This window comes from Folsomia candida, unplaced genomic scaffold (assembly GCF_002217175.1).
Source record: "Folsomia candida strain VU population unplaced genomic scaffold, ASM221717v1 Fcan01_Sc003, whole genome shotgun sequence".
NCBI classification, from domain to species: Eukaryota; Metazoa; Arthropoda; class Collembola; order Entomobryomorpha; family Isotomidae; genus Folsomia; species Folsomia candida.
In genome coordinates, this window is record NW_019091195.1 from 14545315 (window position 1) to 14558208 (window position 12894).

A 12894-nucleotide genomic window follows, 5' to 3' on the forward strand; every position below is an offset into this window, starting at 1 on the left:
AAATTGAAGACAACTTGGAAAGCAAAATTAACCGTGACGGGGATTTGAATGAATTGTCATAACAAAGGCAACATATTGAAACCCAAGTCTGAGATTGAGTTCATACACAAGTTTAATGAAGGAGCTGAACCGAAGGCAGACTTCCGGTGTCACAAAATGAGTAATCCACCATCAAATCAGGGTAAATGAGAAGGAACAACGTCGTATGGAACACACGAGACAAAGACCTTCCATTGTTTTCGCACCCCTTGAACTAACCAGAATTCATTTGTTCAACAGGTTTGCAAGCATTTCTTGTCACGAAACAAGGGAAATTTCATCATGATTTCATTATGCGATTTCACCACGAGTTACTATTGGAAGAATCGTAAATACCGGCTCGTGCGTATTGGGGACAGGAACTTCACTTCAAAATCACAATTCTGTACATTTTTGATTGGAAAACTATAAGATTGATGCTTACTAGCTGACAAATAAAGGGTACTAGCTGCACTGTGTGTCTACATACTTATTAATGTAATGCTTTGTTTGTGAAGTAATATTTAGAAGAGTGAAAAGCTGATATTCGCTTTATTTTTCATAAATTCATATTAAATATTCTTTACCCTATAATTAAACAACACAATATTTTGATTACTAGGTTTAGCATTATTTTTATAAGACAATCAGTTTTTGAAGATTGATATATACAACTTGATTCAACAAGGTTGAAAGGATTCTAGATTAAAATTTTAAAAATTAATTAGTCTTTTCTCTCGTGTTTAATATCGTCATCCCCGGGAGGAGGAGGAACGTTGGGAACTTTGGTTAATGAAACAATCGCTGAGGATCCGCCTTGTGGATGACCACTGCCCATATCCCACGAATCAGTCTGAAGGTTTAAAACCGGTATTAATAAAAGCTAGTACACAAAAGGTAGACCATATGAAAAATATGTATACTTACGTGATGATCCATCCACTGCTCTTCATAACCTTGATGCTCATCAGGATAATATTGAGGTGGAGGATGATTGAAAAACTCAGGATTTATAAATTCAGGGCCAGGTGGGCCATGGCCAGGGGGTGGAAAACTATATAATTTGTGGGGCACATCTGTTACTCAAATTTCTATCAAACTAGTTGTTCAAATTGGACTTACTTTGGAGGAGGAATTGTCGGATTAAATGTGGGTGGCATGGATGGACCACCAATTCCCATTTCGAAATTCTTTCTACTGTACTCTCGTCTGTCTGCAGTCATAACCTAATTGTTTGAATGAATAGTTTTGTTTTATTGCTAGATGAAAACCAAGTTAATTGTACTAGAATTTCATTGTTGCCAACATGCCAATTTACCTGAATAGTATTTTCTCTAGGTTCTTCTCTCCTTCTCATGTTCATCATATTATTCATGTTTTCCATTCTCTGACTTTGCACTTGATTATTGTTGGAAGGTCCTCCAAACTATCACAAACTCAAAAGTTAATATTAATTTGTAACAAGGATAAGCAATTTTCTTTTAAAACTTACGGCTACAGAAATCACTCCGCGAGAGTCCACTGGCTATAATAAGCATAATATTATTCAGTATTACAAAATTAAGCATAAGTAAATTAAATCGAATTTTATTATCATTATAATATTTTACCTTCGGCCCGACTGGATTAATAATCTGAGGCCCCCCAGACTCGAATCGCATTCGTTTTTGTCTATCCGTATATGCTCTCCATGTATCTTCAGTAAAGCCGTAGTTAAAATAATCCGTTATGTCAGCACCAGGTTTTCTCCAGGGCTTCTCTTCTAAGCCGTCAATGCTAAACTCCAACGCTAAATTCCCATTAATTGTTCCTGGAGTTTCAAAGTCCTCTACAGCAAATTTTCCCTGGAATATTTTAAATCATGAATCATATATTAGCCTGACTTTTCATGGAAAGCACAAAAAAATCATGAAATAAATGTATGTACCTTCTTATCAGGAGCAGGGGCTGGCCGCTTGACACCTGCAACACCAACACCCGTCCCCCCGAACGGAGTTTGTCCTGCTGCTGCAGCAGATGGCTTAGTGTCCCCTATTACCACCTGGACACCGTCATCATCATCGTCGTCGTCGTCATCATCTTCATCAGAGTCACCGTCATTCTAATGAACAATAATTTATTATTAAAATGCTTCAGAAAAACATTGCCTTAACATAGATGTACTACTACAAAAACTTACCATTGCCCCAGTGTTAGTGCCTTCTTCACCGTTTTCCTGTCCATCGATTGCCACTGGGGTTCCAACATGTTCGTCGTCGTCGTCGTCGCCATCTTCCTCCCCATTTTCGCCCTTGGCGAGGGTTGCGGTATCGTTGTCAGCTTCTCCTCCACCGCCGCGACCGCCCTCATACAGCCACTCGTCATCCTCTCGTACTTCTTCACTACTCATCTTTTACTCTTTGTTTTGAATTATGATTAATAGTTGGGTAACAATTCACTGTTTACAAGATCACAAAATATTCCAAAAATTATATCTCAAAATCACGTAGCATAATAGTGTCGAACGCTATCTAGTTTCACTAATACTGATTTGACAAATCCCACAAACTCCTGAGGAATTCTTGACTATTAATAATTGCGAAATTAAACGATTAAAAAATAGCTTAGCGGAAGAAGAATTAGTGAAGACAGACACGTTTATTGATGAAGGTTGAACTTTTATTATGGGCTGAGGATGGGATGGGAAAGACGCGACAGTATCACTATTTTTGGCACTTTTCTCACCCGGCTTTCTCTCCCTCCTAACGCGAGCCAAACAGAGCCACTCTCGATTCCTTCAGTTGTCAACTAGTCAATTTTTAATTTATTTTCTTTGCCTTTTCAAGTCAAGTGGACTTCTTTTTAAATTTGCTCATCCGACATGTTTTTAGGTAGATAACACAGTTTAGGAAAATTATGCTGCGGCAGTGGGAGGAGGGTACTGGGATAAGGGAGATGGTTTCATATTTCATCTATATTTTTTCTTATTCATCTTGATAAGAGTCTTGTAATAAGGTCGGATTTAGATGAGTGTTTGTTTCGTTTTGACGACATTCTTCTTCCTGCTGCAAGTGTGAAGGTGGCGAATACTGCATACTGGCGAGGTCTGGAAAACGATCAAATTGAAGGCGTTGGATAATTAAAGAGGAAGTACAATGGGGGATATTTTCGATACGGGAAATATAGAGGAGGAGTTGGACTTTTGTGAAGATGATTCGGTTGAACAAGAGAGTGTAAGTTAGTATCATCATAATAATAAGCATGACGCTCAGGGAGGTTGCTCATTATGTTAAATATTAGTGTTCTATGCAGAAATCGCCACGGTCGCCAACACCAGGGGAATCATTTCCTCTTCAGCAAAATCCAACATCCTGCATTAACAATGAGGAGTCATCTGGAGTCCAAGAAATACCTCAATTGCCCGGTATGACGGAATCTACACTGGAGCAATCTCCTATCTCGCCAGTTTCTAGCAAAGGTTCAAGTCGAAGGGGACGGAAACGACGTAATGATCATCCCGAACTTATGAACGGTTATTCGTCCTCGGAGTGTGCTTCAGTTGTTTCTGTTGACGCCAGTTTCAGCAGGGAAGGCAGCAGTTATTCGGCTTCGGCTAAGAGAGGGAAAAAACAACGTTACAAGGCCAATATTAAGACCTTGTTGCCTGTTGGTACAGATAGCTGGACTATCGGTAAAATCCAAGAGGGTGAATACATCGTGGAGAAAATTGTTGGAAAAAAATTCATCGACACGGAGGATGGAGAACTGTTGCATTACCACATCAAGTGGAAAGGATGGGGACCAGCTCACAATACTTGGGAACCACTTGACAATTTACAGGGATGCCAAGAAATGGTGGAGAGGTATGAATCCAGTCGCCTGAATAAGCGAGACAATGACGTAGACTCTGATGACAGCGATGGTGGTAGAATTATTGACCATGAGAAAAAGGATCACTTTAGGAATGAATTGGTTGTAAGTCTGTAGTATGTAATTCATTTAGTATAGTTCATAACTTAAAAAATCCATGAGATTTGTCTGTATTGATTTCTATTACATATGTTCTATTGATTCGATTCAAAAGTTTGCACTATTTATTGCAGGGATGCTTAGTTGACTCAAAGTGGCCAACGCATCTCATTCCCCTAGAAGTATATGGAGTTATTGAAGTAGACAGACACATGTGTTACGTAGTACGACACAAGGCACCCAAGTATACTGAAAAACTTACTCCAGAGAACTGCATCGTTGTTCGAGCCAGCGGATTTCGAACGTTGTTTCCCCACATTATTATTTCGTTTTATGAAAGCAGTATACTCTGGGTCCAACGGAATGAAGCCAAGGAGAAACTGGCCAAGAAAGCTCGGAAGGCGTTAGAAACGAGTGAGAGACAAATTAGAAAGAAGGCTAAAAGGAAGAGGAAGAAGAAGAAGATACCAAACATTGTAAAGATTGAACCCATGGATGAACCACAAGCAATGGAAGTTGATTACGAATCAATGGATAATATGAATTATGGAATTAAGCAGGAAATTGATGAGGATAGAACACTCGACGAGGATGGACTACCTCTACCTATTATGCCTATCAAGCGTGATGTACACGGACTGGCAAATGGGGTGTCTGATTCTTCCGAGTCTGAAGAGGACCTTGAAGAAATTGACGATCTATTTGTTTTAAAGACAAAGTCAAAATCCTTTTTCTAAAACTTGACAATTTATATAAATTTTTGCCGTTTGATTTCTAACGACGTTGATGTTGTCATATTCTGCAATGGCCATATATCTATGTTGTATTGTTCCTACTTCAAGATGTGTTCATTCCATCTTTCATCCCGAAATTTTTCGGGAAATAATTTTTTTAATGTACACGTATATTATGTTTCTTTATATAATTTTACAAATTTCCAGACTGTTCAGTGTTTACTCTTGGTTACACTTCCATTTGAAGCGGGACAACAGGAACTTTCTTTTCAGCTTCCTTGTTAAGTATGAAATATTAATCCAAACCAAGAATGCATGCCAATTATTATTATTACGTGTTATATGTAAAGCTCTTGATATGCCTCAGTAATAAAACACTTCTTGTGTATATTTGCACATTTGATATTGATTGTTTAATAATTTGGTTTGGAAGTAAAAACAGAATTAATTATATGATTTGCATATGAATGGAACATGGATGATTTTCTGTGGTCATGGTCGTGATCTAAAGTGGCTTACTTTCCATAAACGTAAGATGATGGATAGACATGGGATGGGCTGTAGTAGGCACCATGTTGGTTGTAGACAGAGGCGGATGAGATGACGGGGGACGTGTAATACTGAAACAAAATAACAACATTAGTCAGTTAAATTGTAGTAAAGTGGAGAAGCGGACACTAAATTGAGTTATTTCCTTACGATTGAAGGAACCTTGTTGTAGACATATTGCTGAGTGGATGGAACGGCGTACTGATGACTTCCAGCAGCATATTGGATACCGGATGAAGAGACGCTGGAAACAGCAGGTTGGACGTATTGGTAGCTGCTTGGCTGCTGAACATAGTGGGACTGGAAGCAAATTCACATAGCAAAAATCTCTCAGGACAATTTACAATTAGAGGTTTTAAGGGTTTCTGACTTACGGAAGATGGCATGTAGTATTGGACGGGGGCAACGTAATTGCAGGATGCCACGGCAGCACACGCCAACAGGATAGCAATGACCTACGATAGAAGGCAGAATTATTTACCTATTGTCGCAAGTTTATCGCAATAAAAAAAACTCTCAGGACAGCCTGTACAGGGAACGCGTACATACTAAAACTAGGACCTAGTACATAGGCCCTCGTTCGGAACTAAAAATAATAACTTCGGAGACTTACAGAGTTCATGGTGAAGCTTGATAGAGATGTTGGAATGAAGATTAGTTGAGAACGGACGTTAGACAAACTTCATCCTGCCCTGGTCAAGCCTTTATATGCAGTCTCCAGGTCGGGCAAAATCATCATGTATGTACATACATATACTGATCATAAAGAAACAGCCTATGTTTCCCATCCTCCGGTAGCCTGATGTTAACTTTGTTGAAACCGGAATGGAAATTATGCCAAAGTCTTAGTAGTAGAGATAAATAGGTGTCAATAAATTGGAGCATTTTCACTTGATATGCAGAAATGTGGTTTGTTGAAGTTTGCTCTAACGCAATGCGATACTACTTTCATGATCTTGAATATAGTCATGATGAAGGCGATGAAAAAACTGCTGCTGATGGTGGACAATGGCCCAACCAAAAACCAAATTGAGTACTTTTCTAAAAACCTACAGTGCAGCTTTGCTTAGCCCGAGCCAGGGTGGGTACAACTAGAATTTGTTTACCAATCTTTACGCCAAAATTCAGCTTAATTGAGTGATTTTGCAAAATCAGTATGGGTCACCCCACCGGGTACCTCTGGGTCAAAATTTTCAAAATTGTATATCATAAACTCTCAGTATAAGCTGTTATCGACTTCCATACCAAATTTCGGCTTAATTGAACGATTTTGAAAAATCAGTTTGGGTGACCCCATAGGGTCCCTCCAGATAAAAATTTTCGCAAATTCACTTCATATCTTTTCATTATAAGCCATTAGTTACCTATGTACCAAATTTCAGCTTTCTACGACAATTTTGAAAATTTGATTCATAATAACCCCACCACCTACATGACCCCCACCGGTCAACCACTGGACCGATTCGGCTCATCTTCGAACTTGATTTGTCTTTTGAGTAGATATAGATGTGGTAAAAATTTCAAGTCGATCGGTTGAGTTTAAAAAGAGTTATCGCGAAGACAGACGGACGGACGGACGGACAGACAGACATAACGGGTACATAAGCCCTGGCTCGGGCTAAAACCGGTATTTATAATTAACAATATACATAGCGTAGTCAGTTTGTATCGCTAATAACTGAAGCTGCAGAAATTTTAAGTCTGGACGTATCATCTAAGATTTTATTTCTGTAGATTCCAGACGATCAGATATGTGTCTATGAATATACTGTAGGCAAGGCTGTCCCTATTTCACGTTAGTGAAAGTACCTGATATCGATATATTGTTTTAGTTTTATGCATACATATACCATCAGATGTTATGTAATATGCTATTAAGTTTTAAAAATGATTGACCTCGACACTCCCTAACAAGGTCCTTGTATTGTAAATGTGGCAAGAATATAAAAACACCCAAGACCTGGCATTAAAAAAGGTTCGCTTGAATCCTACGTTTGACAAGAATATCTATGCAATTACATATGTACAAGGTACTACGACTGATGATACAAACGATTTTAGACAAGCGTGGGGCTGAAAACCGGTTCAATCGATCATTTATTCCTTTGGAATTTTAGTAGTTAAAATATCAAAAATACTGAAGACGATTTGTCTGTCTCCAATTATGTGAAGTCAAATGAACAACAAATAATAATTAAACTGGTAACAAATATTGTGAAACTACATTTAAATTAAAATATTATGATACTAATAATAACATTGTAAGAATGGCATGGTCGAGGTCCTTCAGAGGCGTTCGCATTATTAAATAATTAAATACTGTATTTCTTTCATGATTTTTGGAGAGTTCATGTAATTCACCAATAAGTTTTTGATGCTCAAATTTGAAACAAATCAACAGAGTCAAGGTCAACAGAATCTTGGTCATGCTGAAAAGACAATAAGCTGTTAGCTGGACTAACAGGTTCTTCATCCTCATAGCCGTTTGGTTTTTTTGGTTTGTGGATTTTTGTTATATGTTGACCCAAGCTATTTTTGGAAGAAAATCCTTGGTCACACAGCTTGCACACAAAGGGATGTGCTTTATGTCGTTCCATGTGTTGCTTCAACAGAGCTGAAAAGAGAAAGAGAGCTGTCAACAATATGTATATTGCTCCTTCACTCCCATGGAGTTCAGGAGTTTCTTCTATAGCAGAATGAGAAACTTAAAAAAAGAACTAATTGTAAGTAAGAAATGAGTAAGAATGACACAGTGAAAGAATTTGTCTAGCAAAAAACTACCATCAATTAAATTTGATACAAAACTCAAATAATCAAACCTGTACTTTGATGTTGCTTGTTACAAATATGACATTTAAATCTGCTATGTTTCTCATCATAGTGGTCATCCAATTTTTCCTGACTGTCAAAAATATTGAAACACACGATACAGTGAACTTGACCCCGTTTGAGGTACTCTTGACGATGACTCTTCATCATATGTCGTCGCAACTCTAATGCGAGTCTAAATTTCAGTGGACATAACGGACACGTTTTACCCAAGCCCACGAAGGTATTCTTTGTTGTTGTTTTGCCAGGACTCTTGCGATGGCGTTTCTGCTTACTACTCGCAGTAGGATCAGGGTAATCATCATCTTCCTAAAAATATTCAGAGAAAACAATATTTCAGCAATAGTGTAAATATTTTAAAGTCTATCCGAGTCGTCTCATTTAAAAATAACCTTATCAGCATCAACCTGTCCCGCATCTAGGAGATCATCATCCGAGCTGGGATCGTCTTCAAGGTCTTTACGAGATCTTTTACTTTTGCCATTGTCATGATGCTTTTTTACATGTTTCTTCAATTTCTCATCTGTCGAATATGACTTTCCGCATTCCTGCCAATAAATATTAGATACATAGGTTTGTGAGATTGTAATAATAAGCAAAGGTCCCCAATAAGGAAGTGGAAGGATAAATTGATAAAATATTCGAGTACAGTAATAATATTGTATCACTCGAGTGTTACCTCGCATGGAAAATCTGGTTGATCTGGCACTGTACTCGATTCATCATCGTCATCATTTTGGATAATGGAATCATCTTCATGGCTTTCAATATCCATGATGGGTTTCGATTTTGATTTCTTTTTTGACCGGACACGAATATGGACGGAGTAATTATGTCGTCGGAATCTAGTTTCTGTCTATAATATTATGCATATCATAAATTAGACCAACAGTAACTAACTATTTTTTGGGGTTAAATTCACATGACGAAGCCTGAAACAGGCCGAGGACATACCTCAAAAAACTTCCCACATTTATCACAATGATGCTTAAGCTCTTCAGGTATCTTGACTTTATGGAACAACAGATGATGAGAGAAGTCGCTCTCATTTCCAAATCCTTTATAACAAAATGAGCAGTCATAAAACACAGCATTTTTCTTATGTGCCTCGTTTTCATGGGTGACAAGGTGTTGTTTTTCTGAAATGACAACCCAAAAAATCATTAATCACGTATTCAACATAATGACTGGATCAACAAACATACACTTCTACAAATAATGATTACTAAATCATTATTGCGTACACACCTGCAAAAACTTTGTCGCATACATTGCAGTTGTTGGACTCGGCAATCTTCCAATGTGATTTTATGTGGTTTATGAAATCCTCTCGAACCTTGTATGACTTATTGCAATCTTCTTTATCACAGAAGTAAAAGAACTCTACTACATCGTCTTCGATAGCGTGAACATTAATGCAATGAGTAACGTATAATGATTTGCATGTAATAAGTTCAGTTTTGTCGACGCAACGATGACAAAAATAAATTCTTGTTGAGTTGACAATGTGGCGTTCTTCATGAGATGCTAATTGATCCCTCCTGTGCAGGTAAATAATAAATTGATGTAATTATGTCAAGCATTAATCATTCGTTGAACTATATTATTTATCAACAAATATGTATATAAGAAATTGTGAATTACCTAGAAAATTTTCGATCACATCCTCTGCATTGTGTTCGCTTTTCACCTGATATTAAAAACATGCCATACTTTAAGTATAATAAACAATACAGCCCATTGAATTTCTAATTCAATTATCTGGATGACGCAATTAGAGAAATTATATAGAATAAGAGAATACAAACCTCCTTGAACTTGTTCCACGTTCATTTTCATTTTTGCTTTTATAATACTTTTGTCGCACACTTCGCCCAGAGCAAATTTTGATAATTCTGTACTTGGAGATCTATCTACTACTACACTATCCAAGTCGGTATAAGTTAAAGGACTAGTTTTCGATGCAGCTACAGATTGTGGGAATTCATGATCATATCCATCGGTGATGCCAAGTGCATTTTGAAATTCTTCGTCAATCGTACTAAATCCGTTAATGGTTGAGTGTTGAACATAGTTGGGTTTTACTGAGCTGTTGTAGTAGTCTGTATAAGGCGCATCATGTTCTCCAGTGCTCAAAATGCCATTTTCATCAAATGGAAACATTCCTCCACCACCGTTCTCATCAAATGGCACAATCGATTCTTCAATGACGGTTTGAGTATTTTGTATTCTTCCATTATTGTAGTAACCCCCACTCTTATTAGTACTAGCTTGACGAGGATTCAGAGTTGAGAAGTTCCGGATGCTGCTGCCGCTATTATTCCAACTTTTGGAAATATATTCTGGCTTTTTTGGAGATGGTCGTTTTCGTTTGTTGTTGGTGAATGTTGCACTACTATTTTCCAGTAAACTCGCCACAGCCGACGGATTCAGCAACGGTGTAGATACTGAAGAGATGTCGGTTTGTACTTCGCTATCAATGGCTATATCCTTTCTTGTCCTTCTTTCGGTGTGACGTTTGAACACTAAAAAACATCAAATGTACTTAAATGTCAACAAATTCTACATTTATATATTATTGTAGTATTATTACAAACTTACTATAATACATTCTCTCGCAGATCCTAGCATCTCTAATGGCATGCACCGGAATCTTCCTATCTGTCACAATATTGGTGACAAAACCTCGTACGACGTCCTGCAGAATGGTCTCCTTGAGCTGGTTAAACTGCGTCTGGAGAACTTCCAACTTGTCGTGCACGTCTTTGAGTAGAAGCACCTTTTTATTTGTACAGTGAAAACAGAAGGGGAAGTCTACGTCATCCTTCTCCTGATCCTCCTCCTCGTCGTCATCCGTCTCGACTGGTTGGCCCTCCGCGTTGTGGGGCTGGTCGTCATCCTCCTCTCCTCCATCGTGAAAGGGAAGGTTGAGGATATCGCAAAATGATTTGAGCAGGTGTCGTCTCTTTCGGGCCAAGAATGTGGGTGGTGGGCTGGTCAGGAGGGGGGTGGAGCAGCAGAGGCAATTCTCCACGTTCTTGGGAGATAACAAGGACACAAAGTCTGTAAAGTTAATAGTCGGGATGGCGCAAGAAGGGGAGGATTCTTCTGCAACATCGCCACCAGTTTGAACAATTGACGACACCTCCACCTCCTTGCTCCCTCTATTAGTCGCTAGGTCTGTCGTCGTTTTCGACAGACCACAATTATTTGTACGGTCGCTGCGATTATTATTATTATTTGCTTCTAATTTAAATGATCTTGATTTTAATGCTGGTTCCTCAGGGCCATCCATTGTATGGTAGGTACAAAATAGAATTCACACACACTTTACATTTTATTGGATACTTTTAATTGTGTAGTCAAACATTGACAATTTAAATAATAAATATAATTCCTTGAATTCTTTCAAGGAACTCACCCTCTAATAATATAAGTAAAGTGTTGGCTTGAGTAATGGGATGCCCGCTGTTGTTCAGCGGGACTTGGGCATTTGGACATGTGTTTTTGTTGTCATTCAGAGAAAGCTGGAACTCTAACCAAGCAATCTGGCTCAAAATGTGTTTAAAATTTCAGGTTTTGACGTTGTAAACCAGAGTACCAGTCATTAGTGGTTAAAGGGATATTTTATTCATAGTCGTGTAATTTTAGCACAGTATTATTTATTATTGAACAGCATCCAAACCTATTGTTTGAACTATGAAAGTATGAAATTTGAAATTTACAGATGGGTGCAGGTTTCAATTTTGAAATAAGAGGCGTTTAATCTGATCAAAGGAGATCATGGTGAAGCTGGGGTTGCAGATCTCGGCTCGGTTGGAGAATGTGGAGAAGTTGGAAGTATGTGGTGAAGACTTTCGGTACTTTGTCAAGACGCTGTGCTCTAATTGTGGGGAGGGAAGTGGAGACCGCTGGCAGTACGTCGCCGTCAACGAAGTGATGGAGGGACGATCAGGCAGTCGGAATGCCGAGTGTCACATGAAGGTCAAATGCAAGGGGTGTCAGCGAGAAGTGTCCCTTTTCATCCTCGAGGACTCGACGAAACCCTACATCCACGACGAAGACAAACCAGAGGCTTTCCAAACCATCCTAATTATCGAGGGAAGAGGCATGGAGGTCACGGATTTTGACTTTAGGGTAAGGTTGTCATAAATTAGAATATCGAGTCCAAGTAACGAGTAATTGCTCTAGACCTTTTATCGCTATGCATTATTGGTATGAATTTTAGGGAGGTTGGAGTGTCAAGGCACTCAATTCTACCACCATCTTTGAAAATGTGGACCTCACAGACAAAGAATGGGCGGATTATGATGAAAAGTCTGGCGACTCTGTGGCCATTTACGATTTGAAGTCAAAAATTGTGAAATTGAAGTGAGAACATGGCTTGTAAATACAAATATGTATGTCAAAGAAAAATATCACGATTGGATTGGATTGGATTGGATTGGATTGGATTATCATTTTTAATTTTGCATTACACTTACTCTTTCTTGTGAAAGAGTAAGTGTAATGCAAAATTAAAAATGATTTCCAAAAATGGCAATTTTTGAGAACCATGTGCATATACTCTGAAGCATCTTAAAAAGTATCTTTTGATCGTCAATTATTAATGTGGGTAAAGACTCGCGTTGCATATCTGAATTGTGAATGCAATTGAAGTCAACTCACTAATCCTAAGTGCGTTGAGTTCTGGATGCATGAGTTTTGCAATGAATTTAATTTTGCATGAATATTTTTGCGTATTATGCAACCTGTGTATGTACATGATGAGGAGAAATAATAATAAATTGAATCATTATTAATGATGCATATGAAG

The 12894-nt window shown here is 38.2% G+C and overlaps 5 protein-coding genes across 6 annotated transcripts; 2 read left to right on the top strand and 3 right to left on the bottom strand.

Moving 5' to 3' along the window:
- Nucleotides 1-541: 541 nt before the first annotated feature.
- On the bottom strand, nt 542-2691 carry LOC110847933 (pre-mRNA polyadenylation factor FIP1). The gene is made up of 8 exons (XM_022094981.2): nt 2198-2691; nt 1946-2119; nt 1629-1862; nt 1511-1543; nt 1337-1444; nt 1141-1244; nt 946-1072; nt 542-871 (listed from the first exon to the last, which is right to left on the bottom strand). The coding sequence occupies exons 1-8, from the start codon at nt 2405-2407 to the stop codon at nt 743-745; spliced, it is 1119 nt and encodes a 372-aa protein (XP_021950673.1). The 5' UTR covers nt 2408-2691; the 3' UTR covers nt 542-742.
- A 56-nt stretch (nt 2692-2747) lies between these two features.
- LOC110847934 lies at nt 2748-5096 on the top strand. 2 transcript variants are annotated; one of them, XM_022094982.2, is made up of 3 exons: nt 2748-3230; nt 3298-3972; nt 4101-5096. In XM_022094982.2, exons 1-3 carry the CDS (start codon nt 3153-3155, stop codon nt 4701-4703), a joined length of 1356 nt encoding a protein of 451 aa, XP_021950674.1. In that variant the 5' UTR covers nt 2748-3152; the 3' UTR covers nt 4704-5096. The 2 variants fall into 2 exon arrangements, with proteins under 2 accessions (XP_021950674.1, XP_021950675.1); XM_022094983.2 differs by having other exon boundaries at nt 2750-3230; nt 3310-3972.
- Nucleotides 5087-6018, bottom strand: LOC110847936. The gene is made up of 4 exons (XM_022094984.2): nt 5863-6018; nt 5624-5704; nt 5400-5549; nt 5087-5320 (listed from the first exon to the last, which is right to left on the bottom strand). The coding sequence occupies exons 1-4, from the start codon at nt 5869-5871 to the stop codon at nt 5216-5218; spliced, it is 345 nt and encodes a 114-aa protein (XP_021950676.1). The 5' UTR covers nt 5872-6018; the 3' UTR covers nt 5087-5215.
- Nucleotides 6019-7317: 1299 nt separating this feature from the next.
- On the bottom strand, nt 7318-11515 carry LOC110847937 (gastrula zinc finger protein xFG20-1). The gene is made up of 9 exons (XM_022094985.2): nt 10680-11515; nt 9887-10603; nt 9723-9768; nt 9327-9619; nt 9033-9217; nt 8758-8934; nt 8471-8626; nt 8069-8387; nt 7318-7863 (listed from the first exon to the last, which is right to left on the bottom strand). Exons 1-9 carry the CDS (start codon nt 11371-11373, stop codon nt 7628-7630), a joined length of 2823 nt encoding a protein of 940 aa, XP_021950677.1. The 5' UTR covers nt 11374-11515; the 3' UTR covers nt 7318-7627.
- A 54-nt stretch (nt 11516-11569) lies between these two features.
- LOC110847938 (UPF0587 protein CG4646) lies at nt 11570-12887 on the top strand. The gene is made up of 3 exons (XM_022094987.2): nt 11570-11719; nt 11806-12215; nt 12307-12887. The coding sequence occupies exons 2-3, from the start codon at nt 11862-11864 to the stop codon at nt 12451-12453; spliced, it is 501 nt and encodes a 166-aa protein (XP_021950679.1). The 5' UTR covers nt 11570-11719; nt 11806-11861; the 3' UTR covers nt 12454-12887.
- Nucleotides 12888-12894: the final 7 nt, after the last annotated feature.